The 27,743-nt window shown below is 41.3% G+C and overlaps 1 protein-coding gene across 1 annotated transcript; it reads right to left on the bottom strand.

The window, feature by feature from the left end:
- Nucleotides 1-531: 531 nt before the first annotated feature.
- On the bottom strand, nucleotides 532-26,301 carry MDM1 (Mdm1 nuclear protein). The gene is made up of 15 exons (XM_075274415.1): nucleotides 26,199-26,301; nucleotides 24,734-24,830; nucleotides 22,482-22,876; nucleotides 18,960-19,094; nucleotides 15,821-16,000; nucleotides 14,361-14,500; nucleotides 13,588-13,672; nucleotides 10,576-10,614; nucleotides 8,646-8,821; nucleotides 7,977-8,240; nucleotides 5,054-5,199; nucleotides 2,905-3,029; nucleotides 1,484-1,721; nucleotides 1,123-1,182; nucleotides 532-668 (listed from the first exon to the last, which is right to left on the bottom strand). Exons 1-15 carry the CDS (start codon nucleotides 26,214-26,216, stop codon nucleotides 562-564), a joined length of 2,205 nt encoding a protein of 734 aa, XP_075130516.1. The 5' UTR covers nucleotides 26,217-26,301; the 3' UTR covers nucleotides 532-561.
- Nucleotides 26,302-27,743: the final 1,442 nt, after the last annotated feature.

The raw sequence follows: 27,743 nt of genomic DNA, 5'->3' as shown, positions 1-27,743 counted from the left end.
TCTATTAATATGTGTAATCTCATACATACAGTATGACCTGCAGTCCCATCTTGAGATGGCTATAGCAGAAATTTCAGCATGAAAGTCAGTTTAGTAGCAGTGGAGGTACAGGAAAACAGCCTGACAAGAGTGGAAAGAGGATTTTTTTTTTTTTTTTTGCTAAGATATATTTGTTTGTACTATTGATTTATGCAAAGTCTGTTGAAATAAGTGACCTTTTATTTAGTAAGGATAAGGCTGACTCTTCATCCACAAATAAAGATGGCAGGTTCCTGAGGCTTTTATATTTTTATGTAAAGTTTGTATGAATATTGTCTCATAGTCATCTAAAGTTTTCTACACCAAAGTCAGTTTAATTCAAAAACTATAAAATGTAATCACAGAAGAATCAAAAACATCTCTATGGTTATAATTTCACTTCAGAGCTATAGAAATTTAAAAGTATATAAAAAAATATTATAAATATATCAATGCCGAAAACATTAGCACATTTCATTCACATCTGTCACAAGATTGCTATTAGAGAAAATATATACAGCGATCAGCTGCTGACTTGTTCTGTCACTTTCCCCAGAAGTACTCTTTTCTTTTCTGCGCACGTTCTAAAATTTGAGACGCTAGAGAACTTGAAGCTGCAGACCTAGCAGATATTTGCGAAAGACGGTCATCTGTAAAAAAAACAAAAAAAACAACAAAAAAAAAGGAAAAGAAATAAATAGGGATTGGACCATTTAACCTGCTGAAACATACATCAGAATCAGAGGGTGTTGGTCCTTTCTTTATTTGGGAGCCCTATATATAAATTGAATGGGGTGACCTCCGTGAATTTTTATACGGAGTGATACTTTGTTTTCCTCCCGTTTAATGCTAATACCGCCCATTAAAGAGGGCATCACTCTTTCCATAATTTTCATGATCCTTGTGAGTTGTTTATATATTTTCAGAGGGATCGATGATTTATCACATCTTGGATGTTTGATAAAACTATAGGGCCCTTTTTAGCCGACTTGTTTAGTTTTAAATACAGTGAATAAAAGTTATATTTTATGATATGCTAGAATATTGTTTCAACTTAGGGCTTGAGCATATGATTTATACCCAATTTTTGTTCATAAACCTTACCTTCGATGCTATCATGCTCATTACGTTCTGCATTGTAAAACCAGGAACTGTTAAAGTTTCCTGAAACGAAAAAAGGGGAATTACAGTAATTAAACTAATACATCAAACGCTAATATTAGATGAACATTTGCTAATATTAGATGAAAGTGCCACCCTGAAGCCATTGAAAAGAAAATATTAAGAAATGTAATACATTTTTTGTCATCCTAATGTGCTATTTTAAGGGTTGAATATATGCTAGCACACTGTACATGAGAAGTCTTGTTTTAGCCTATGCAACACAAATCTTGCGTAGATTTTTCTATTTTATTTTGGGCTATAGTATGAAATGGTTTGCTGCTGACAAGTCCTTTAATCTCACCATTATGCTGAAACTCAGGATCTCTCAATGAACCATGTATTCGACATGATGGAGTCCACTGCTGAGGTGACAGGACAAAAGGTTTCTCTACAGGCTTGTTGACTGGATATGACAGAGCTGCTGGAGAAGTTTTTCTGGAAACAGGTGGACTTGGCCATGGATCCTCTCTTAATGGCAATGGATCCATGGTCTTCAGACCAGCCACAGGGGGAGATTTAACAGGATGATCATTCTCCTCCTGAAACATAAATTAGAAAGTATTAATGAAGTTAGTTATTAATAAATCACATTCCCATCAATTTTAAAGGGAGGCCATCACCAGAATGTCAACCCAATCCCAGAAAGAGATTGAATCAGGTGACCCTAACCTGACATTGTTTTCCTTTGTGAATTGAGGTCTTCCTCTTGAGGGGCGCTCCGTTTTAACAGATCCCTCATATATTGCAGTACGTGAAGGGATCCATGAAAAAGGATAAAAATGAACTTTATTTTGACGGTCGTTACAACGGACCATGTGCAGTTTTATAGACATAAATGGTGATATCTCAACAACAGAGGCATAGATTCAAGGGGAAAAAGTTGTTTGATTCAGGATACCCTAACCCATCTCTCTATTGGGCTGGGTTGATATGTTGAGTTCTGGTGACAGACTCCCTTAAAGAGTATTTACATACATTTCCATTGAACAGGTGCTAAATCTTTATGCCAGCTAAGAACAGCACCTCTGGTACCCAAGTGATAACTAGAATAGGTGTCATGAGATCTCTGTTACTTTTTACCTTCACTACATGGGAGGTGCATGGATCAGTAGCATGCTCAATCGTAAATCCATTTAAACTAGTTTGGCTGAAATCAGGGGATTCAGGAACTTTATTTAAGATTGTGTGAGTACCAGTGGTGTGCGCCCCACCAATCCAATGCATTTGATGCAAAAGTGAGACCAATGAAGCAGACTTAAATACATACAGGCAGAAAGGGATTAGCAAGCGGAAGTTAGAAAGGATGAATACAAATTCTTGAAGAGACAGGAGCACACACAGAGGTAGCCAAGCAGCTAGGTCTACTGGGAAAGGCAGGGCGCTGGTGTTACAACTTAATATATAAATCTATAATCGTTGGTGTCTACAATACCAGGTTAAATGACTCATCAATTCAAAGTCACTTTCTGCATCTTAACACTATTCAGAAGTTTACACATCATTTATATATTCTTTCCATTGCTGCCAGTATACAGCGGACGCTCAGTTTGTGACAAGAATTTTCCCTTCCTCACGCTGACCACTTAACCTAATTTAGACTGAAAGCTACAAGGTAATCCAAACTACACTGCTTCTGAGTCATATTACTAACAACTACAGTGTCATCACAAAGAATTACGTTATACGTCCTATTCCATTTTACATTTAGAATATTTGCCTTACCTTTTTGGATTTTCTTTCATGTAAACTGTTGGATACTAGTTTTTTTGGATCCTTTTTGGAGATCTTTTTATGCTCAACTTCTGAACTGTCATGATGTTTACTTGGAGATACTAAAAGAGCACCACCTAAAAAAAAACAACACCACAAGATAAAATGTACCACTACTGGACATGTAACATGTCTTCACCATTGGGGTAGTAGGGTCAGCAGGTGGTGTGCTCCTTTAAGAAATATAAGACATGTGACCTGAATTGACTCCCCAGGGACAGAAGCACGCAGAGATTGTGTGTGCCTCCTTGTGAGCAAGTTCTTTTTACCAAGGCAACTTACTTATGGCTACAGCAGGAACTCTTGGTAAACAGTGACCATTCTGTAGCAATAGTAAATCCCTTGCAACACTATTCTGAATCCTCAGTCATCATAGAATGCAGTGCTGGTGTAGGTTTACAGCACTTTACTGCCTGCAGCATTTTAACCCCTTAAGGACCAGGCCATTTTTTGGTTTCGCATTTTCGTTTTTCCCTCCTCACATTTCAAGAGCCATAACTTTTTCATTTTTCAGTTCACAGAGTCACATGATGGCTTATTGTTTGCGGGACAAATTGTACTTTGTAATGGCACCATTCAATATGCTGTGCAATGCACTGGGAAGCTGGAAAAAAATTCAGAATGAGGTGCAACTGGAGAAAAAATGCATTTGCGCCATTTTCTTATGGGTTTAATTTTTACAGCGTTCACTGTTTGGTACAAATGACATGTTACCTGTGTTCTACGTGTCAGTACGAACGCGGTGATACCAAATTTATATAGTATTTGAAATGTTTTGATACTTTTAAAAAAATGATAAACTTTGCAAAATAGAAAAAAAAATTTGTGTCATCATGTTCTAACACCTGTAACTTTTTCATATTTCCATGTATGGAGCTGGTTGTGGTGTCTTTTTATGCGGGACAAGATGACGTTTCTATTGATACCATTTGGGGAAAGATCTGATGGTTTGATCACTTTTTATTAAATTTTTTATAGGAGGCAAAGTGTTGAAAAAAACGCTTTTTGGCTGTTTTTATTTTTTTTGCCGCTACGCCGTTCGCAGTACGGGATAAATGTTTTAATATTCTAATAGTTCGGGCATTTTGGAGCGCGGGGATACCTAATATGTTTATGTTTAATGTTCTTTAATTACTTTTATAGCTGATCTAGGGAAAGGGGGGTGATTTGAACTTTTATATTTTTTTAATTTTTTTAATACTTTTAAAAACTTTTTTTTTTCTTCTGTTACATTTATGATCAGACCCCTTAGGTACCTTGAAACCTAGGGGGTCTGATTGCTCATACTATTCACTGCAATACTACAGTATTGCAGTGAATAGGAAAATCGCAGCACTTCTATTAGACGATGCCTCTGGCATCGTCTAATAGATCTAGTGCAGAGACAAGCCTGGAAGCCTTCAATAGGCTTCCGGCTGTCATAGCAACAGATCACCGCCCTCATGTGATGTTCAGGAGGGCGGCGATCGGCAAAACATGGCGGCGCCCATGCCGCCGTTTACACACTGCGGTCACGTTTGACCGCAGTGTGTAAAGGGTTAACAGCAGCGATCGGCTCGGGCACCGACCGCTGCTGTTAGTGGCAGGTCCTGGCTGTATGATACAGCCGGCATCTGCCCTGTATGGAGCGAGCTCAGCGTGTGAGCTCGCTCCATACATCCCCATGCGACCCATGACGTACAGTTACGTCAAGGGTCGCTAAGGGGTTAATATCACAGTCATAGTTCCTTTTAGCAATTTAATAAATGTTAGTCCCTTTCTAGTGTGAAAAATCATTTGCATACCGCAGAAAACCAGGAATATCACTGGAACGGCGGCGCAGAGAAGACTTCTAAAGGTAGGAGAAGCATAGCCATTCTTAAGGCTATTCCTACGTGTTGATATTAAAAAATAGGATTCTAATGATAGAATCCCTTTAAATCCACATATGACGTAAGGTTGGTCTACTGGTTGGTAAACCAGGCATTAAATCAGATCTTGCTACAGCTCCACAGTCTAGGACTAAAATAGTTTTGCTCCAATATCTGTAATTCTCATGTATAAAAATGGACATGGTATACAACCTGTGTATGTTAATTCTCTGTCTTTACCAAAATGTTACCTGAGGTAGGAGTAGTCCGGTCATGATGAGTCCTCTGTGCGAGCCCACATGTTTTTAGTTTTGGAGTTGGAAGCCTTCCCTCAACCATTGACACTGACGAAATGTCAGACTGATTCTCAGAAGGACTATATGTTGCATCATTAGTTCTATAAAATATACAGACAAGTAAATTACTTTAAATACAGACAAAGAAAAATACTGTTTCAGCACATACTTATAGTTCTCATAAAAGAATACTTCTCAGACATGCTATGTGGCGCTGTTCAACTGACAAGTAGACCTTACCCTTTTGTGCATACAGCTTTTAGGCAACTCTTCGTGTCCATAAGTAAACACTATAAGTAGTCGCATCTTGCATTCTTATGTTATTTCATTTTATAGCCCCAGCCTCTCAGCTAAGTTCCTGACAGGTATGTACAATAGAACAAAGTGCTCAATACTTTCTGCACTAGTCATCTCTTTTCCCTATAGTCAAAGGTGGACATTTCTTAATACTGGCACACTGCACTAGAGGGGTGCCGCTATTTCTTCCCCATCCAGCATGAAGTATGTATTAGGCAGACGGATCTGGAATACACTAAACGCAAAGTATAAACTAGAAAAGTGACAACAAATCTGTAAAAATAAATTGCTTTTGGCATAACTCTGAAGCATAGTGCACATTTTCTGACATTCATTTGAGATGGAAAATGTGATGCAAGGGCTTTATAGATATACATTAAAGGAAACCTGTCGCCAGTTTTGGGGTCACTAAACAATCACTATGTCCACAACCTGGTGGTGCAAGGGCTTTATAGATAAGGTGATGTAAATACATAAAAGGAAACCTGTCACCAGGTTTGGGGCCACTAAACAACTAGTATGACTGCAACCTGGAAATATCAAAACCAGCTATTTAAGTAAATGAAACTATAACTTTCTAAACATAAATAAGCTCAGCAACTTTGGAAGCTTGCGGATTGCACAGATGGAGTAGACAATGGTGCACCTCACTTCACTGAGCATGCAAAACACTTTGGTGTACTTTTCTTAGTTACATCTGCGAAGACGCACTCTAGTACTCATCTAACATATTTATTTCATAAAGGTGGCAAAAAAAATACTGACAAGTTTAAAACTAAATCCAAGCTGCATGACAAGACGCTGGTGATGTAACGGTTGTAAATATGGTGACAGGTTTCCTGCTCCATTGATTCTAGGAAAAGAATGTTGTGTCTAATATAATATGCACAATTCTCTTTCCTAATATTTTACTATATTTTCTTTGCTAAGCTGTTTGTTGCATTGTCTTTAAGTATTTCTTTATAAATTCATCAACTGAGTACAGTGCCATATAAGGCTACGTTCACATCTTTGTCACAATTTCCTTTTTTTTTTTTTTTTTTTACTATAACACAATAGAGAAACGGAAATCCTGACATAGATGGATCCATCATAGGACAGACACAGATGGATCCTAATGGACCACAGTGATTATAATAGGGTCTGCTTGGTATGTGTGATGGCGTCCATCATTTTGGTATTTGGCATCAATTTTGACAACAAATTACTGCTTGCAGGACTTTTTTTTTGCCTGTGAGTTATAATAAATCTGTGATGGAGGCTCCTAAGGGTGTGTTTACAAGGAATTTTTTGCAGGCGGATTTTGACACGGAATCCGCCTGCAAAAATTACTCCCATTCGTTTCAATGGGAGCCACTCATTTTTTTTTCCTGCTAGCGACTGTTTTTTCAGCTATTGGGAAATAGAAGCGATATGCCCTATCTTCCCATAGACTTCACTGCTGTGTCAGCCGGGGAATCCGCAGCTTGAGACTCATTCCTGATTAGGCCCATTCATTTGGACCTAATCAGGAGCGGGATGCCACGACGGGATGCAAATGCACTGCATCAGCATCCGTTGCGGCTAGCCACGTGAGAAAGTCACACGGCGGAAAGGTTCCCGCCGTGTGAACATGAACATACCCTAATGGATCCACCGGCACAGATGTGAATATACCATAAGATGGTGTTAAAAAAATAAACAAAAACAATAAGTTTCACTGTCCAAAGACAATAAAACAGGTTTCAAATATCTAAATGTGTTAAGAGGCCTTAGCTATTTCTGTGTTGCAGAATGTACAAGAAAGTGATCTGTCAAGTACTTTACTTTCCTCTTTTTACTGATTCATAAGCAAACAGCTACAGAAAAAAAAAAAGAAACTCTCATTCATCATAACAGCATTCCTAACATACAGAAACCTGGAAATAAAAGGGCTTTACTGTTTCTTCATGACATAATAGTAACATTTTGTGGTTAAGAGAGCTGTTCCTCTATGTATCATGGAGAATAGTGAGCTCACTTCTTGCCAACCAAAGAAACCTGGAACTCAGAAAAACCTTCAGATTCCTTATGACACTACAGCAGCATTGTGGCTATATGTTCCGTTACGTGTTCTAGTGATGCCGAGCTCACAACTTCCTGCTGAGTCACCTCTCTGCTCTACTCCAAGAATACTATGATACTAGCTGTGCATAGTAACACTGATACTGCCAAATTAAAGGTTATAGACTCAGGTGATTGACGGAAAATGTGAGAACAATGCAGAATGCCCTTTGGTGTTAAGCAGCTTTGTCCCAATATAGGAAAATCAATTACTTCATTTCAATTATAGAGGGCTATAGATAAACCACAAGGCAGAAGATTTTACAACATATACTTAATAATGCAAATGATTATAAAAATGCAGAACTCCCCATAAAATCAGGTTAGGTTATGAGTTTATTCATAGTGCCATATTATATGGAAAGTATTACAGCCATAAATTATGTCCTGACCATTTATCTATAATACGAAAAAGTCTATATTTAATGACTATACGTTTAAATACAACGGAAAAAAAAATCTGTCACTGATAAAATAACATAACTAAAAAAAAAACTACCTTGCTGTACTTTTTCCTCCTTTGCAGTCTTCTGAGTTCTGTTCTGTTGTATTCTCTTCTTTTTCATGGTCTCTCTCTTCCAAATCATCAGATTCATCCTCAAGTTGCAAAGGTTCAATATTTGCTGCATCATCATAATCATCCCAAATTAATTTCCTACGGACTGGTAGTGTGGAAGCATCTGAAACCCCAAGATTCCCAGTATTATATGGCAATTTTGCAATTGATTGCTGCAACTTTTCTTTCTTTGAAGATGTTTGCAAACTGCAAAAATATAAATTGCAACAAAGAAAAATTGATGTGAAAAGCAGATCAACCCAACATCCCCAGATGAGAAGGGTGGAGTGATATCTATACAAAAAGCACGGATCTCACATGTCCACAGATGTGGACATATGACTGAGGCCTTATTAACCATATGGGTGGTAACTTTTTGTTTTTTTCATAGAAATTAAAAGGTTCCCTCCCACTTGGTGAATAGGAGTTAATTTACATATAAATGTCTAGGGGCCATATCTTGAATTGGAGAATGGATTTTAATAATAAAAATGACAAATTGTTCAGGGGCACCGCAAGAAACAGATGATATGTACCGTATATACTCGAGTATATACGGTAATTTAGTAGTTTTTACTTGGTAACATAATAATGAACGGACATGATACTTACCCAGCCAGATCTAGAGCCTTAATATTCCTGCTCAGATCTTCCTCATTATTGGAGTCTGAGGTCACATCCCACAGTCTGTTGTAGTTAGAGATTATCTGATTGAGGTGTTCGCGGGAGAAGTGAGTTCCCTGGCAACGACGTCTATAGTAATCTGCTTTCTCTCGTAGTTCTTTTACCTAAATGCATTGAAAACAGACAAATAACTTGCTTTAAAAATATCTAGAATTATAAATGCTTAAAGGTATTGTCAAGGCAATAATGGGTAACAAGCTTATTTTTCAAATCAGCCGGGGGCAGTGAAAAAAAAAAATTCATACTCACATTTCCATGGTGCGCCAATGCCACCCAGTGTGGTCTGGTCCTCTTGGTCCATTAATATCGTCCGTTGGAAATCCCTGCCGCATGTGACCACTGAAGCCAATCATCGGACTCAGTGAAGGGCATACAATGTCGCTATCTGTGACATCCCGTGGCACTTCCTGGGGCTGCTGATTGGCCTCAGTGATCACGTGACCACCTGAGGGTAATCAGCAGCTTCAGCAGAAGGGATCTGGGAAGTCACAGCCAGTGAGCAGTTTGACTTTGAGAAGATGCTGGAGTAGAAGAACCAGTCCGCGCTGGGAGGACTCCGGAGCACCAGGGCACAGGTAAGTATGATTTTTTAAAAATATATTTTCAGCTCACCTAGCATATTTAAAATATAAAAAATGTGCTTGGGCAACTTCTTTAAAGCTAAGGCCCCATGTAGCAAAATGCAGCAAACGAACACTGCGTAAAAAAAAGCTGCGAAAATGCATCACTTTTTTTTCGCAATGTCTTCCTCTGCAGACTTTCTGCCCTTATTATACTTATACTAAAAACTTCAGCGTTACCCCAGGTATAATTGACATGCTGATTTTTTCTTTTCTGCATTGTGTGGATGGAATTAGCTAGAATAAGCCCATTCACTTTGCAGGTATTGTAAAACACTGCATTTTCACAAAGTGGGGCTTCAGCCTAAAGCAGTTGACAAAGGGAATTTAAAAATAGCAAGCAGATATATTATATAACAGAAATAGGACAGAAATAAGTGCCGGGTAGACTTTGTAATAAGAATAAGTTATTTAGGTGAAAACAGATAATGGGGGAATTTATTATCCCACCTACAACATTTTTATGGCCTAGATGGGTGATAATGTGCTGCCCATTTGGTGCAAGGCACCAAATTTGTGGCACATCCCTCTATCTGTGCCTGCTTGTAAATTTCTGTGATAATGGGCGGAAAGTGGGGCAGGCTGGGACTAGAAAGCCTCAACTCAACATTACAACCTATTTTTTTGTTTTCTACTAGTGCTGTGCTCTATGATCAGCTAAATACAAGACTTAGATTCCCGATTAGGCTCTAAGACCTAAGTTGAAATGCATAGGCAAAGTAAGGGATAGGATAGCTCTGCATGCGCAGTAACATTGCAATAGTGATAGGCATCCCTAGGGAATGTGAGTAGTTGGTCATCTTACCCCTAAGTTGTAGCAGTGGTGCACACTGAGTGGTGTCCACTAGAGTATTAGCACTGTTTAAGTCATTAGCCAGCCTCTCCTTGTAGCTTTTGTATGCCCCAGTGAAGTGTATGTGGGGGACTTGAGTGTTGGGGGATGGGGCTAGTAATTATGGTACTGTGATTTCCTATACCAGTGAATGACCAACGACTTATCTTAAGATAAGTTAGGTGAAAAAAGACTAATGACGAGTGCATTTTTTACATCAGTTGTAGTTACTTAAGGAAAAAGAGCGATTCCTTAATAAATTATAGATCACACTTGTTCATTATTATGTACAATGAGAAGAGAACATAGTTTGCAGATATCATGCATTTGCATGCTGTGAATACACTACAATGGGAAGTAGGCAATAGTATAGCTTGAAGAGTAAATAGAGAACTTAGGAACCAACCTCAGCAACCCACATGGAGCCTACACTGAGAGAGGAATCCTAAAGAAAGGAACAGAGAACAGTTCAATATACAACTCTAATAAATAAAGCATGGTGAAATCAGAATAACAGTTCACTGCTGCCACCTAGCTGTTAAATGCGATACCAGGTTTAGTGCTACTACAGTCTATCAGAATTACTGTTGGGGTAAGTTCACACTGGGTTTTTTGGTCAGGATTTTGAGGACGTATTCGCCTGTGATTTCAATGGGAGCCGGTCAAGTGTTTTTTTCCGGGAGCTGGTTTGTTCCAGCTCCAGGAAAAAGAAGCAAGATGCTCATTCTTCAGGCCGAGTCGCCTCCACCTCCAGTTCCGGTCCAAAATACCCCATGTGAACTTACCCTTACACTCTCTCTCAGACTGATGCAGGTAGAAGATTGTAAGCTCTTGCGGGCAGGGCCCTCCACCCCACTGTGCCGGTCGGTCACTGTTAGTATTATATCTACCTGTATATTTTGTGTACTGTATGTTACCCCCAAATGTAAAGCACCATGGAATTAATGGTGCTATATAAATAAACAATAAAAAAAAAAAAAAAAAAAAAACCAAACTGTAGATCATTCTTGATTCACAGAGATATTTGTAGCAATTATTGGTAGGATGTACTTGATTGGTTGAGGTGGTGAAGCAGTTACTACCCGGTAGGATGCCATCCTTTAGTGTAAATATACTGTTAGATTGCACATCATAGCACTACCCGCAATTTAATATCAAACAATACAACAAACATAAAACCTCATTTGTTAAAGGGGCTCTATCAGCAAAATTTTGCTATATGAGCCCCACATATGCATAAATAGCCTTTAAAAAGGCTATTCAGGCACCGCTGCTCTTATTTTAAACCCCCCCGTTTTAAAATAGTACCCTAAAAACAAATATGCTAATTATACTTATCATGCATGGTGGGCGGTCGTGCACTGTCTGACGTCATCTTCTGGCACACCTTCCTCTTCTTTCTTCTTGCAGCAACGCCCTCTGGTCCTGGCTCTTCCCTGGCTTCATCGTCCTCTTCTTCCAGCGGGATTGGTTCAAGTCATGCGCGTATGTAGTAGCGCTGCCTCTGGAGCGCTACTGCTCACGCTCTGGCGCCATTTTTCTCAATGGAAGATTGCAAGCATACTGCGCATGAGCAGTACGCTCGTGTAGTTCTAAGGGGAACTGACCATACTGAGCATGCTCAGTAGCTCATCCCCCCCCCCCCTTTGTACACCTGGAGGGAGCGCTACTACGCACACAGAAGAAGACGATGAAGCCGGGGAAGAGCTAGGACCAGAGGGCGTTGCTGCAATAAGAAAGAAGAGGAAGGCGTGCCAGAAGATGACGTCGGACGGTTCGTGTGGTTGGTTAGGTAACTGCTTTTTAAATGCGTATAGGTTTCCGCTTGGGGGTCCCCAAGCAGACTCTCCGAACACAATACCAAATGCAGATGTGAACCGGGGTAACACTTTTTGTGTTTTTGTAAATCTCAGCACGTCAATTATACCTGTAAAAAGTTTGGTGTTTTCTGTATTGGTATACTGGGTACAGAAAGTCCGCAGAGGAAAACGCCCCGACATCTGTTGTACTAGTATGGCTCATGCCAGGTGTTTAACTATGTTTTAACTATATTTAATACAGCAGACACCATGCACTAATGCCCGCGGACCGATCGTGGGCATTAACCCCTCTGGTGCCTCGGTCAAAGTTGACCAAGGCACCCTTTTATCGGAGGCGCCTGGGCGCCGCTATTTTCCCCATTGATTGCAGGCACCCGGAGCAAGCTCTGGGGCCTGCGTCCCGTTTCTATGACAGCCAGAAGCCTTGTGAAGACTCCCCGGCCTGTCATTCAATACTTTCTATTGCAGGATACTCTATGTAGCCTGTAATAGAAATGACGTTTTTTTGCAATGCATTGGAATGCATTAGCTTTGTAATGCATTGCATTAGTGATCAGACCCCCTGGGGTTCAAGACCACTAGGAATTGTACCAAAACATAGAATACAGGTGACATGTCATTTTGGCTGCACAATGAACGCAGTAAAAACTAAGCCTGCACCCCACATCTCTGCCCCTCTCACACAGTACACCCTGCACCCCACATCTCTGCCCCCTCACACAGTACCCCCTGCACCCCACATCTCTGCCCCTCACACAGTACACCCTGCACCTCACATGTCTGCCCCCTCACACAGTAAACCCTGCACCTCACATCTCTGCCCCCTCACACAGTACACCGTGCACCCCACATCTCTGCCCCCTCACACAGTAAACCCTGCACCCCACATCTCTGCCCCCTCACACAGTAAACCCTGCACCCCACATCTCTGCACCTCTCACACAGTACACCCTGCACCCCACATCTCTGCCCCTCTCACACAGTACACCCTGCACCCCACATCTCTGCCCCTCTCACACAGTACACCCTGCACCCCACATCTCTGCCCCTCTCACACAGTACACCCTGCACCCCACATCTCTACCCTCTCACAGTACACCAGGCACCTGCCGTTTCTCCATTTTCCTCCACTGATATGACTCTTCTTCATGTGAAGGATCGTGTTTCAAGCATAGACACGCCCCTCCCCCTGTCATGTGACATCTGATGTCATCAGCCAGGTCCTCGCAGGATTGTAGTATAAGCTTTTCCCCGGAGATAACAGCTGGTGATCTAATACATAACATAACAGATGTAGATCTAATAAAGTTTATTTATGAAGGCACGCATCAGGGGAATAGCGGGACATGTAGTAGGCTGTCCGGGACCGCGGGACACCAGTCTGAAATCGTGAATGTCTCGCGGAAATCGGGACACTTGGGAGCTATGGCCTACCTTAAAAGATTTTACCCCAAATAGAACTTATCTTTTGTGATTTACATGTTATATAAAGACATATTTGTGCTGATATCAGCCTATGAGCAATCTGCTAAACGGATATTAGTCAAAACAGGCTATGGTTATTAACTTTAGCTCTTCCTTATATATAAATTACTCACCTCATTCTTCCTAAACCAGGCACCATCCTTGTATTTATATTCTGAAGGTGATAAAAAGTTTGCAGAATACTCAGTTTTTGCTTTCCTGGAATTCAAGAAACAATGATCAGATATAATGTAATCACTAGGCTTGTTTTTATACATATTGCTATAAGCACAATAACTTCAAAAACATTAATAATAAAATTATGACACATGAACAGAGTATATTAGCTGTCTTTAGGTTCTTAGTCTTTTGTTTCGATTTGCAGGGCATGCCTTAATATTTATGTCCCAACTATACCTTTAATAAGAGTATATGAAAAAAGCAGAAAGACATACAAGAAAGTACAGCTTTTTCACATAAAATTAGCACTGTAAAAATGCAATGTTGTTTTTATGTTTTTGGCATATTTGGATTTTCTTTGTCCACAGTGTTAATGGTGTTTTGTTCTGCCTTTTTTTTCCAATAAAGGAGTCTACAGGAAAATGTCGGAAAAAACACAGGAAGCAAAAAATGCACTGAAATGTAATAAAAATGGGGCAGATTTAGCAATTCCTCTACAGCAGTTTTCAGGTGTAAAGAGATGACAAGGCCTTTTCTTGTGCCAAACGTGCACCCCAATCCCGCAACATGGGACCCTGGCCTTACTGTGCAGCCAGGCTAAGACTTTACTATGAAAGACTTTTACGGTGTAAGACCTTTTGCATAGTGGTTATAGTTCAAGAGTCAAATACTCTAGACATAAAATGCATAATCACTTTAATGCTTACAGAGTTAGTATGACCGATACCTATAATACTTTGGAGTTCTGAGTTGCTGAAGAATTTTTTCTTTAAGAATCTTTCGATTAACTATTTCTTCTGATTCTTTCTCTGATGTATCCATGTGAGCAAGGCCAGATCCACCTCTACTAATGTCTTTCTTTTTATCCTACACAGAAATATTACATTTTGTTATGTTTAAAAGTCAAAATTAGCATTGTTTAAGACAGTAACATAGAAAAAGACATTTTTGAATAGCAGGCAATGGGGTTTTATTTATTAAATTTAGTATTTTAATTAAAGGGATGCTTAATTATCCCTTGCTCATAATGAGGCCACTTGCTGACTCTGTGAACGTTCAGAAACATCAGGATTCGCAAATCAAGTAAGGGTTGGTTCACATCTGCGTTTGTATTCCATCCGGGGAAGTCCGCATGGGAACCCCCCCCGAACGGAAAACAAACGCAATTGCAAGCGCTGTGCTGTGAAAGCACATGGACCCCATAAACTATAATGGGGTCCATGTGGTTGCTGCACACTGCTCACAGTGGGGTCCGTGTGCCTTTACAGCACAGCAATTGTGTTTGTATTCCGTTTGGGGGGGTCTTCATGCGGTCTTACCTGGACAGAATTGAAAAGATCACAGTGTTTGGCGGAGCGATGCATCTTCCTTGCAAACTAGCTAAACACTGTACATTGTACAGCAGCTATGCTTGGGATTGCAACTCAGCTCCACTTATTTGAATGAAACTGAGTTCCAAACAGGCCTTGTGAACCTAAGGATAGGTCTGTAATCTTTTATTCCCAAACAACACCTTTATATAATATGATACACTTCTCATATGTAATACTGAAAGCAACTATAAAAAGTAGTGACCGTCTAAATTTGAGTCCCTCTGGCGGCCGTGGATCATATTTCAGGATTCGTCTGAGTTTTCCTCTCTTTTCCCCTAACCTTTTTTTTTTTTTTTTTGTTTGTTCCTTCTCGGGGTCTCTCTTGGTGTCTTCTTGTTCTTCTTGCTTCTATGCCATTTGTTGTTTTCTTGCTCCCCCTTTGTTTTCCGTCCTTGTGGTGTATTTTCTCTCTTCAGTTTTGTGTCTTGTTGGTCCTGCCCTTGGGGCTGTGTTGCGCCTGTGGAAGCACCTTCTGTGTTGTTTGGTGTTGTATGCTCATGGTGCATGTTTATCTTATTTGGCCCCCTTCGGGCGATGTGTGGTTGTTTCCGTACTATTAGACCTGCCCATGGTTGATCCTCATTTTGCATTCTTGCTACACCTTGTGGTTTTGTCTGTTTGTTCCTTTTATTTTTTTTTGTAAAATTTTCAATAAAATACAGTTTACACATAAAAAGTAGTGACATGCTAAAACATTTTTTCTGTACTCTATTTGTATGAAAACCAGTGTATAGAAGCAACTGTTTGTGCTAGAGTACATCTGTAGATGGCCTTCAAAATTAAAAAGCATGTGTCTTGCACAATCAGACCTTACCTTTCTTTTAGGAGGGTGTTGTTCTTGGTCATATTGTAATATATGTTTGTCTTCCCAGTCTTTTCTTAACTTTGGTCCTTTTGCAGGTGGCGACCCTTTAAACTGACTTTTATACTCAGTGTCTGTCTGGACTTTAATTGACTTAAAGGGAGGAACTGACTGATTTGTATTATGTATGACCTGGTAAAGGAAATAGTGCCATTTATTAAGCATGTGGAAACTAGTTAAAACACCAGTAGAAACTACGGTAATGTATTGAAGTGATTAGTAAAATCCATTCACTTTTATAGCAACAAACCTGAGAGCCTTCAATAGGCTCCCGGCTGTCATGGCAACCAAATGCCACCCTATAATGACAATCCAAAGTGTGGCGAGCGGTTAAAGATGGCGGCGCTCATGGTATCTGCGCACTTTAGATGCGGTGGTCGCATTTAACTGGGGGATCTAAAATGTTAACAGTATTATACAGCCGGCATCCACCGTGTATGGAGAGAGCTCAACTCCTGTGCCCTCTCCATATACATCCCCATGCGAAGAAGGACCCACTATTACATCCTTGGGTGTTAAGGGGTTACATAATAGAGGGTATCATATACAGCAGTAATGTAACCATAGTGCCCATTCTTTTATGCACTACATCCTATAATCTAATCGTATAAAAACAACAAATGCTAAATATATATATATATATATATATATATATATATATATATATATATACACTCACCGGCCACTTTATTAGGTACACCATGCTAGTAACGGGTTGGACCCCCTTTTGCGTTCAGAACTGCCTCAATTCTTCGTGGCATAGATTCAACAAGGTGCTGGAAGCAGAGATTTTGGTCCATATTGACATGATGGCATCACACAGTTGCCGCAGATTTGTCGGCTGCACATCCATGATGCGAATCTCCCGTTCCACCACATCCCAAAGATGCTCTATTGGATTGAGATCTGGTGACTGTGGAGGCCATTGGAGTACAGTGAACTCATTGTCATGTTCAAGAAACCAGTCTGAGATGATTCCAGCTTTATGACATGGCGCATTATCCTGCTGAAAGTAGCCATCAGATGTTGGGTACATTGTGGTCATAAAGGGATGGACATGGTCAGCAACAATACTCAGGTAGGCTTTGGCGTTGCAACGATGCTCAATTGGTACCAAGGGGCCCAAAGAGTGCCAAGAAAATATTCCCCACACCATGACACCACCACCACCAGCCTGAACCGTTGATACAAGGCAGGATGGATCCATGCTTTCATGTTGTTGACGCCAAATTCTGACCCTACCATCCGAATGTCGCAGCAGAAATCGAGACTCATCAGACCAGGCAACGTTTTTCCAATCTTCAATTGTCCAATTTCGATGAGCTTGTGCAAATTGTAGCCTCAGTTTCCTGTTCTTAGCTGAAAGGAGTGGCACCCGGTGTGGTCTTCTGCTGCTGTAGCCCATCTGCCTCAAAGTTCGACGTACTGTGCGTTCAGAGATGCTCTTCTGGCTACCTTGGTTGTAACGGGTGGCTATTTGAGTCACTGTTGCCTTTCTATCAGCTCGAACCAGTCTGGCCATTCTCCTCTGACCTCTGGCATCAACAACGCATTTCCGCCCACAGAACTGCCGTTCACTGGATGTTTTTTCTTTTTCGGACCATTCTCTGTAAACCCTAGAGATGGTTGTGCGTGAAAATCCCAGTAGATCAGCAGTTTCTGAAATACTCAGACCAGCCCTTCTGGCACCAACAACCATGCCACGTTCAAAGGCACTCAAATCACCTTTCTTCCCCATACTGATGCTCGGTTTGAACTGCAGGAGATTGTCTTGACCATGTCTACATGCCTAAATGCACTGAGTTGCCGCCATGTGATTGGCTGATTAGAAATTAAGTGTTAACGAGCAGTTGAACAGGTGTACCTAATAAAGTGGCCGGTGAGTGTGTGTGTATATATATATATATATATATATATATATATATATATATATATATATATATATATATCTATCGTATTTTTCGGACTATAAGACGCACCTAGGTTTTAGAGGAGGAAAATAGGGGAAAAAAATTTTGAAGCAAAAAATGGTAAAATATTTAATATATGGGAGTTGTAGTTTTGCAACAGCTGCAAGGCCACATTGACAAGTGACCCTGCAGCTGTACGGGGATGCATAGAGTGGTTTTTTTTTGCGGGGCCAGATGTACTTTTTAGTTATACCATTTTGGGGAATATCTATTGCTTAGATCACCTTGTATTGAAAAAAAACCCGGTGGTTTATGATATATGATTTTCTACATTTATATATATATTCTAGGGACAGGAGGTGATTTAGAACTTTTATTTATTTCATATTTTTATTATATATTTTTAAAGCTTTTTTTTTTTTTTTTACTATTTTATTCCCCCCCGGGGGCTTGAACCTGCGGTCACTTGATTGCAAGTCCCATAGATGGCAATACAACTGTATTGCCGTCTATGGGACATTCTGTCTATTAGTATTACGACTGGTCATAGACCCAGCCGCAATACTAATATAGCCGTGACAAGCCTGGGAGCCTCATTAGGCTCCCTGCTGTCACCAGAACAGGTCGGCTCCTGTGATATCGCCACGCAGGAACCGGCCTGCAACTTCACAGGTATGGGGCCGGTGGGGACCGGCCCCGGGGGAGAAGGCGCCGCCAAGCCAGACTACAGACCCGGCATCCACTGTACTAGAGAGGCGGATGCCGGCAAGGGATAGACGCCAGCACAGGTGCCGGGGCCTGAGACATCGCTGCGCTCCTCTGCCCTGCATGAAGCCAGCGGCGGGGGGACGGAGGAGCGGAATAGCATCACTCCTGCCGCTGCTGGCTTCATGCAGGGAAGAGGAGCGCAGCGATGTCTCAGGCCCCGGCACCTGCATCTATCCCTTGCCGGCATCCGCCTCTCTATTACAGCGGATGCCAGGCGCCACATTCGGACTATAAGACGCACCCTTCTTTTCCCCCCAAATTTTGGGGGAAAAAGTGCGTCTTATAGTCCGAAAAATACGGTACATATACAATGCTAAATATATAAATGATATATAATAGTGTAATAATAATATTAATAACTAATAATAATATAATCCACATAAAATATATATATATAATATAATGAGACATACCTGTTCAGCAGCAAGCAATGGTGAATTTTCTTGGGGACTTTTTCTTTCGAATTGCCTTCTGTACTCAGATAACTTGAGTGGATGGTGTGTAGGGGCTACATTCAAACCAGCCTTCTTCTGTAGAGCCCTCTGAAACTTAACATGTGGCATAACTTTATCAGTCTTTATTCTCTATGCTCTCAGGATATTTACAAGTAAAAATCTTTAATATACAATTCAGTGCAAACAGTAAACATCTAATTCACCCCTAACCTACAAATTCAGGCAGTGTTCACATCTACATTAGAGTCTTTGTTTGAATACAATTTCAGTTTAACCCCTTCCCGCCGATGGCACTTTTTGACTTCCTGACAAAGCTCAATTTTTCAAAACTGACATGTGTCACTTTATGTGGCAATAACTTTGGAACGCTTTAACTTACCAAAGTGATTTTAAGATTGTTTTTTCGTAACACATTGTACTTCATGTTAGTGGTAAATTTTGGTTGATATGTTTTGTGTTTAATTATGAAAAAATAGGAAATTTGTTGGAAATTTTGAAAAATATGCATTTTATAAAGTTTGAAATGATGTGCATTGCATACAGATAGTCAGACCGCCAAAATTATATAATAAATCTCATGTCCCAGATCTCTGCTTTATGTCGGCATCAAACTTTAGTCACCCTTTTAATTTTTACGGACATTATAAGGTTTACAAGTGAAACAACAATATTCAAAATTTTCAAGAAATTTCCAAAGCCCATTTTTTAAGGGACTAATCCAGTTATGAAGGGGTTTTGAAAGACCCTTGTATTAAAGCCCCCCATAAATCATCCCATTTTCAAAACTGCACCCCTTAAGTAAGCCAAAACAACATATACCTAGTATTTTAACCCTATAAGTGCTTAACAGGAATTAATACAAAATGGAGGTGAAATTTTCAAATTTGATTTTATTTTACTAATATTTTCGTTTAGCCCTAGAATTTGCACATTCACAAGGGGTTAAAGGAGAAACCGCATCCCACAATTTGTTAGGCAAGTTCTCCCGACTACCACAGTACCCCACTTGTGGGTGTAAACTAATATATGGACGCACAGCGAGACGCAGAAGGGAAGGCGCGCCAAAGAGCTTTTAGAGGGCAGATCTGGCTGTGATTAGTTTCAGGAACCATGTCGCATTTACAAAGCCCTTGAGGAGTCAAAACAGTGGAAACCTCTAGAAAGTGACCCCATTTTGAAAACGGCACCCCTCAAAGAATTTATCAAGTGATGTAGTGAGCATTAGTAACCCCGAAGTGAATGTGTAAGCTGTGCGGAGTAAATTGGGTACACCAAATCCCATTCTATTTTCCCACTAGCTCCTATGACACTGACGGGGAAGAGGGGCATTCTGGGGGGTCAGCGCTGGTGTCTTCTCTCTCATAAGCTCTAAATATGGGGTGTCCCCTGAAAACGCTCGCACAGATTACACATTTCCTTCTAGTTGCAGCCACTTATGTCCTAATGATTTGGTGACTTTTAGGGTTTTTGTCTTCACATTGTACAAGGTAGATTTTTATTTTTATCTTATGGCAATGTGGCCATATGAGGGCTTGGTGTTTGCGGTATTAGATGAGCTTCTCAATGCCGCCATTTTGGGGCCTGTAACTTATTGACTACATTTTATTAACTCTTTCTGGGTGGGATGTAAAAGGAAACATCAATAATGACATTGCTTTTTAGCATTTATTTTTTTTCCCGCGCAGCGTACAGCATAAGCAACATGTTACCTTTATTCTGCGGGTTGGTACGGTTACGGCGATACCTCATTTATATTATTTTTTAATGCGTTGCTATTTGTGCAGAATAAAATTCAATTTAGGGAAAAAAATCGCCATCTTCTGAAAGGCATAACGTTTTTATTTTTCGCTAGACAGAGCTGGTTGAGGGCTTATTTTTTGCGGGAAGACCTCTTCTTTTTATTGGTACCATTTTGGTTTTCATCTGACCATTTGATTACTTTTTATTGAACATTTTGTAAGGGAAAGGTAGTGAATAAGCATTATTTTGTGCAGTTTTCTAGGTTATTACGGACGCGGCGATACCAAATATGTAATGTTTTTTTCTTTTTTTCTTTATTTTACATAATAAAACCTTTTATATGGGGAAAAAGGGATTTTTGGGTCTTTATTTATTTATAATTTATTTTAAACTTATTTAAACTTTTTTATTTTTACTTTTTTCCTTTTTCTGTCCCCATGGGGGATTGAAGCAGTGATCGGCTGATCACTGCTTCAATAGAGATACGCTGCAATACACGTGTTACACGTGTATTGCAGTGTATAGGAAGCTGTCAGCCTGTGTAGACGCACAGGCTGACAGCTTCATTTACGGCAGGATCAGCCAGGTGCGAGGACGGGGTAAGTGATGGGGCAGACCCGGGGTCACTGATCAGACCTCGGGCTGCCCCTACGAACACCGGCACCCCCCGAAACCGGCGCGGGGGGTGCCGATCGGCAACATTTTGTAACGAAACCCCGGAGGTGCCGGTGGTCATGTTGACCACCGGCATCTCAGGGGTTAACACCCGCGATCGGACCCGGTCCCGACCGCAGGTGTTACAGGGCATTGTCAGCTGTGTATTACGGCTGACACCCGCTGTGCATGGTGCGCACACAGTTTCTGTGTGTGCACCATGCATCCGCAGTAATAGTACGGCGGTTTGCGGGAAGCCCTTCCCAGCAGCGCCGTACTATTACGGCGCATGTCGAGAAGGGGTTAAAAGAAAGGACACCTAACAGATCCCATTATAGTCAACGGGGTCCATCAAGCACCACTGGTGTTCAATATGTGTCCATTATTCTGGTTCCCCGATGGACTGAGACAACAGACACATGGGCACTAATTTGAACATAGCGTAAGGGCTCATGTACCTGGAACAAGTTAGGTAAAGTATAGGTACATTGGAACTGATCTGTGAGCCTGTACCACATGGCAGCTGTAATGAAATATAACATGTCATGTGTATGGGAATTGGAACAATCATCATGTCATTCACTCTGCTTACCCGTAGGGGATGAAATTCTTACTGTGGTCATGTGATATACAGTCCATGGTCATGTGATGAACACACAGGTGCACAGTTCTTTGTAGTGACAGCACAGTAATCAAACATCTGACAGGTAACAAGTTGTGCACATGTGTGTCTATCACATGACAATGGACTCTAAATCACATGACCATGGTCAGAATTTCATTGTACAATGTTAGATAAATTTGATGCATCTTACAGTCTAAAACTTCTTTCTTGAGATGTCATTCATTTTTCAATGCCACCCCAAACTGGAGTATGATCCATACTGCAAGAAAAGAAAATCCTGGGCTTATAGAGGCCAAAATTCCACCCTTTTGGCTTCTGTCTGGTAAATGGGGGTCTACATGGGGGCCTTCATATATCAAGAGAACTTCCCAGAACATACAGCAAACAAGTCAATAAAATGATGTGATGTTTAATAACTACTGACATTACTAACAAATACTTTAGTTTCAATATAAGCTTACCCCATTAGCGTCTTTTGGTTGACTTGCATCATTAGGTACCTGAGGTCTTTTGCTTTTCTCATTTTCGGTGTTCTTGGGTGCACTGCCATTCACCGGTTGCACAGTGGGAACTGCAGCAAGATTATCAGCAGACCGAACTTTAGGAACTTCAGGGCTACCATTGTTAGACAACTTTGTAGATACTGCTGAATGGGATCTTGACCTTTTTTGCAACCTTGGTGCATCTGGTGTATGTAATTTCTCTTCAGCTAAGAAATGCTTCTTACCATCTTGATCCAAGTTTGAACTTTCTACAGCAATGCCGTTATTTTCTTTCCAATGAAAACTTTTGGCTATCTGGGGATTATAATACGGAACTCTTCGTTTTGAAGAAAAGTTGGGCTCTCTAGTGATACCTTTAAAAGAAAATAAGTATAATATTAAAATAGAAAAATCATCTACAAAAGGACCAGAAAGTTTTAACAAGGTATATTTTTAGGGAATTTAAACCTGCTCTTTAATTTTAAATATTTTATCATGTCATGATTTTCGAACCCCAAATGCATTTTTCATATTGATGATCTATCCACAGGAAAGGTCATCATTGTATGTTCTGTGGTAGTTAATACCCGAAGCCCACGCAGATCATCTGTAGCAGCAGTAATAAGAGCAGCCCTGTCAACTATGTAGTGGTAGTATTGGCTTTCCTGACTATACTTCTAGATTGCTCTGTTCCTAATCAGGGATCTTTACAGCTGCATGTATTTGCCCTGTATTTGCAGCTCAGTGTTCCTGCATTGCCTATATTATACTCACTGGAATAAACCAGTAGTAGTTGTAATGGAAAGGGGAGGGAGCAGACTGCTCTTTATTGTACACAACCAAAGCTGGAAAGACAAATATAAAACGTGCTGCAGCCATAATGGTGCTCTTAGGAGGAAAAGAACAACGATAGGACACCATGTATGAGGGGAATATAGAGCCAGAGAACCGACTGCCCAGAAAGACACTGCAGATATTTCAACTTTCATGAAAACTCAGGTACCCTTTAAACAGCAGTGCAGACTGGTCATAATATGTTCTGCTTTCTGTGTAAAACTAGTCAATATCCTGCTGTAGTTTCTAGGTTGCCGTGTTCAGCTCCAGGGCCAGTGCTATTGAGGTTGTAGAGTACCGACTACAAAGCCTATACAGTAACCAGAGAAGCACAGTAGGACATTTACTATTTTAGTGCAGGTGGCAGCATGGACATGGACAGAGACGACAGGTAATACAGAGACTTAAACCAGGATTTTGTGGAATGGTGCCAGCAGAACCACCTCAGGGTTAATGCTGGAAAGCCCAAAGAAATGGTGGTGGACTTTAGTAAGCGGAGACACGCTCCATAACCAATGGACATCTAGGGGACAGGCATTGAGATAATCAAAACCTATAAGTATCTGGGTGTGCTTCTCAATAATAATCTGGACTGGGCTGATCACCTGGAGGCGCTGCACAGAAAGGGCCACAGCAGGCTCTACAAGCTCAGGAGGCTGAGGGCCTTTGGAGTCCAGGGGCCACTTCTTAGGGCCTTTTTCAACTCTGTGGTAGCTTCAGCCATATTCTTCAAAGTGGCCTGCTGGGGGAGTAGCTTACCAGCCAGGGACAGAAATAGACGTGTCAGGCTGATCAGAAGGGCCAGCTCTGTCCTGGGGAGCCCCCTGGACCCAGTACAGGTGGTGGGTGACAGAAGGACACTCTCCATGGTGAGCTCCATGCTAGAGAACAACTCCCATCCCAGCACTTAAGCACTTAGCAGTACTGTCAACAACCGACTGCTTCGCCCCAAGTGTGAGAAGGAGCGCTATCGGAGATCCTTCCTCCCAACCGCAGTCAGGCTGTATAATCAGCATCAGGCTAAGTGGAGATCATTCTGCACAGAAAACTAAATGATCCCGAGTCTTTCTTTTTTTTTCTTCCTAGTTGCTATGACTCCTAGTATCTATTCTATCTACTAGGAGCTTGTATGTATTCTTTCTTGTAATATATTACTGTATTATCCATGCTGCTGTAAAACACTGAATTTCCCCATGGTAGGACTATTAAAGGATTATCTTATCTTATCCACCAATTTGCCCTGCAGCTTGAAATCAAAATTGCTTAATACAATTTAGAGAAACAATTATACACAAGTGACAAGTCTGCATTACAATCATATTTATTATGAAACTGGAAGTACACTTTAAAGCTAAAAGTGTTACTTATGCTGCTGTTAATTAAATACTTTATCTCACCAAGTTCAGCAGAAGGAAGGCCTGCCCATCTAGACATCTGATCTTCATCTGCATCATAGGATCTCCACTTGAAATTCCTGTCATATTCTGATAATCCCTGTATTAACAAAAGAATCGATATTAATAATAGTAAAGTTCTTCAACTTTGCCATAAATGTCTGACATGGGAATACCACTTCCTATCTTTTTAGAGTCATAAAATTACTAACAAGTTAAAGAACCAGAAAGTTATAATGAAAAGAAATGTATAATTCCCAGACTGACCATGGCTAAGAGAACAGAACTTACTGCATCATAGTCAGTTATAATGAAGTAAGATCCTGACCAGCCAAATTGTAATTTTACTGAACAGCCCCTATGGGTTGGTTCATGTCTGCGTTTGTATTCCGTCCAGGGGAGTCCTCATGAGGACTCCCCTGGAACGGAATACCACACGCAACTGCCAGCTATGTGCCAGTGAAAGCACAAGGACCCCAAAGACTATAATGGGGTCCATGTGCTTGCTGCCAAATCTCCACAGGGATCAAGTGGACACGAAAGTAGTTCACAATCTACTTTTCTGTCTGCATGATTCGTGCGGGAAGCGCGTGGCCAGAACACAGACTCCATTATAGTTTATGGGGTCCGTGTGCTTTTACTGCACAGCGCTTGCAGTTGCGTTTGGTATTCTGTTCGGGGAGTCCCCATGAGGACTCCCATGGACGGAATCCCAACGCAGATGTGAACGAGGCCTATGCCTAAGAACAAATCTATGCCAGCTATTCCTTGCTGCAGTTCTTTGAGCCAGAACTGGATTGGCTTCAACAGGAATGGGAAATATATAAGAAGCACTTATACTTCTCCCTTCTGCTGAATTCACTCCTGACTTTGATTAAAAAAAAAATCACAGCAAAAGCTATAACAAAAACCAGCTTTTTCGCTTTTCTTCCATTGTATAGCAAAGTGTAATTTGCCACACAAACTTTTATGAGAGGCAAAAAAAAAAAAAAACCAGCTGTTCAGCTTTTCTTCTATTGTATAGCAAAGTGTATTCTGCCACATATGCTTCATTTTTGAACATGGGGGCCTATGTATGACATACGCCATTGTTCAGCATACATAGCCACATATCAAGTGTTTATGTCTGGCAAATAAGTCACTTCATATTAGGTATATGTAAAGGCAATGTATGCAGAGAAGAGAGCCTTAAGATTTCTCTTGACCTACAATGACTGGTAATGACATCTTGCAATAATTCCTTTAGTCATGTGAACAGTCTTCTGTAATAATTGTACACCCATAATAATGATCAGGTCTGGTAACAGTCGTGTCTATTCCTTAGGCTTACAGGAGACATGCAGTCATTTCAGTTCACTTATATAAGTGCACCCTGTACTCTATTACAGTCAGTCTATACAGATAACTAACAGCAGCATCAGGCACATCTGTAAGACAGTAGACGTGTCAGTGTCACACACATCAGCACCTTGAATCTGACCGGCATCTTCCGTCCTTCCTTCTCACCCCCGGAGTCTCCTCAGCACTGGAGCAGCGGGCAGTCAGTGTCACAGATCTGTAAACACAACACGTTACCTTGGTAAAGCCCAGTCCGCGTCCAGCTTTCATTGCGCCTGCGCAGTGGTAACGGTTGTTGACACCGATCCACCAATCAGACAGCGTCTTCCGGCTTCCCCTCAGCAGCCCTGTTGTGTGTGTGGGGATTATGTGTGGTGCTCTTAGTTGTTGTGTCGCTTGTGTATATAATGGCTGTATCCCCAGTGACACGGCTAATCCTCTGTAGTGAAGGCTGCCGCGTTATTGGTGAATCCCAGAGAGAGCACTCGGGTTGTTTTGTCTGAGGAGATAGTAATAAGAGAAGTCTAGGCAGATACTCATCTTTCTGCAGCCAGGGAGGGGGGATGTGGTTATTTATAGCAATGTCAATGAGGTTTTATTTTCATAAAGCTCAATAGGTACAGGTGTAATATTTTTTACCGTAACAGCTGCAGCAAAGGTTAGGTTGTGTTGTAAGGTGTGAACGTAATGTCCAGTATTCCTCCTAAGGCAGTGGTTCTCAACCTTTCTAATGCCTTGACCCCGCAATACAGTTCCTCATGTTGCGGTGACCCCATTCAGTTTGGAACATGCGTCCATAACGGCGTGCGTTCCAGCTGAATAGCGCTGCTGCAGACAGTAGCACGGCTTCTCAGTGGCTAAAGCCATCGGAAATATGTATTTTCTGATGGCTTTAGGCATACCTCACAACTTTTGAAGATTAGAAAGAGGGACAAAATATGCTCCGCCCACTTTTATGTTGACTCCGTCCATTCTCATTCATTTTTCATGTGCTCACACACAGTATAATCCTCCTACAGTCACCCGGACATTATATGTCCCCTCGCCATCTCTCCCCCAGTTTCATATAACCCCTTCATCTGCTCAAAGTTTCATGTCCCCCCCTCCATCTCTGCCCCCAGTTTCATGTCCCCCCATCTCTGCCCCCAGTTTCATGTCCCCCATCTCTTCCCCAGTTTCATGTCCCCCATCTCTTCCTCAGTTTCATGTCCCCATCTCTTCCCCAGTTTCATGTCCCCCCATCTCTGCCCCCAGTGTCATGCTGTACCCCCCTTCATCTGCCCCTTCATTATGTTCCACCTTAATGTTTAAAACAAACAAAAAAAACTCTTATACTCACCTTCCAACGCTCCCCCGCCGCTCTCTACGCAGTCTCGCTTACTCATATAGTTGTAGGCGCGATGTGACGTCATCACATCGCAGCTACACATGCAGAAGCCGCAGCGCAGCGTTAAAGCAGGAGCTGGCTGTGACAGCTCCTGCTTTAATCGCTTGTGTGTTCAACTCATCGGCATCCTCCGGGCGCCGATAAGTTGAAACCGGGACATACCTCCCACCGACCGGGACGGTTGGGAGGTATGCTTTAGGCGACCCCTGTGTTTTGGTCGTTCGACCCCCGCCGGGGTCGCGACCCACAGGTTGAGAACCGCTGTCCTAAGGAGAGAGGACATACGAA

Source organism: Leptodactylus fuscus, chromosome 5 (assembly GCF_031893055.1).
Source record: "Leptodactylus fuscus isolate aLepFus1 chromosome 5, aLepFus1.hap2, whole genome shotgun sequence".
Lineage (NCBI taxonomy): Eukaryota > Metazoa > Chordata > Amphibia > Anura > Leptodactylidae > Leptodactylus > Leptodactylus fuscus.
This window is presented reverse-complemented; position numbering and strand designations above follow the sequence as displayed.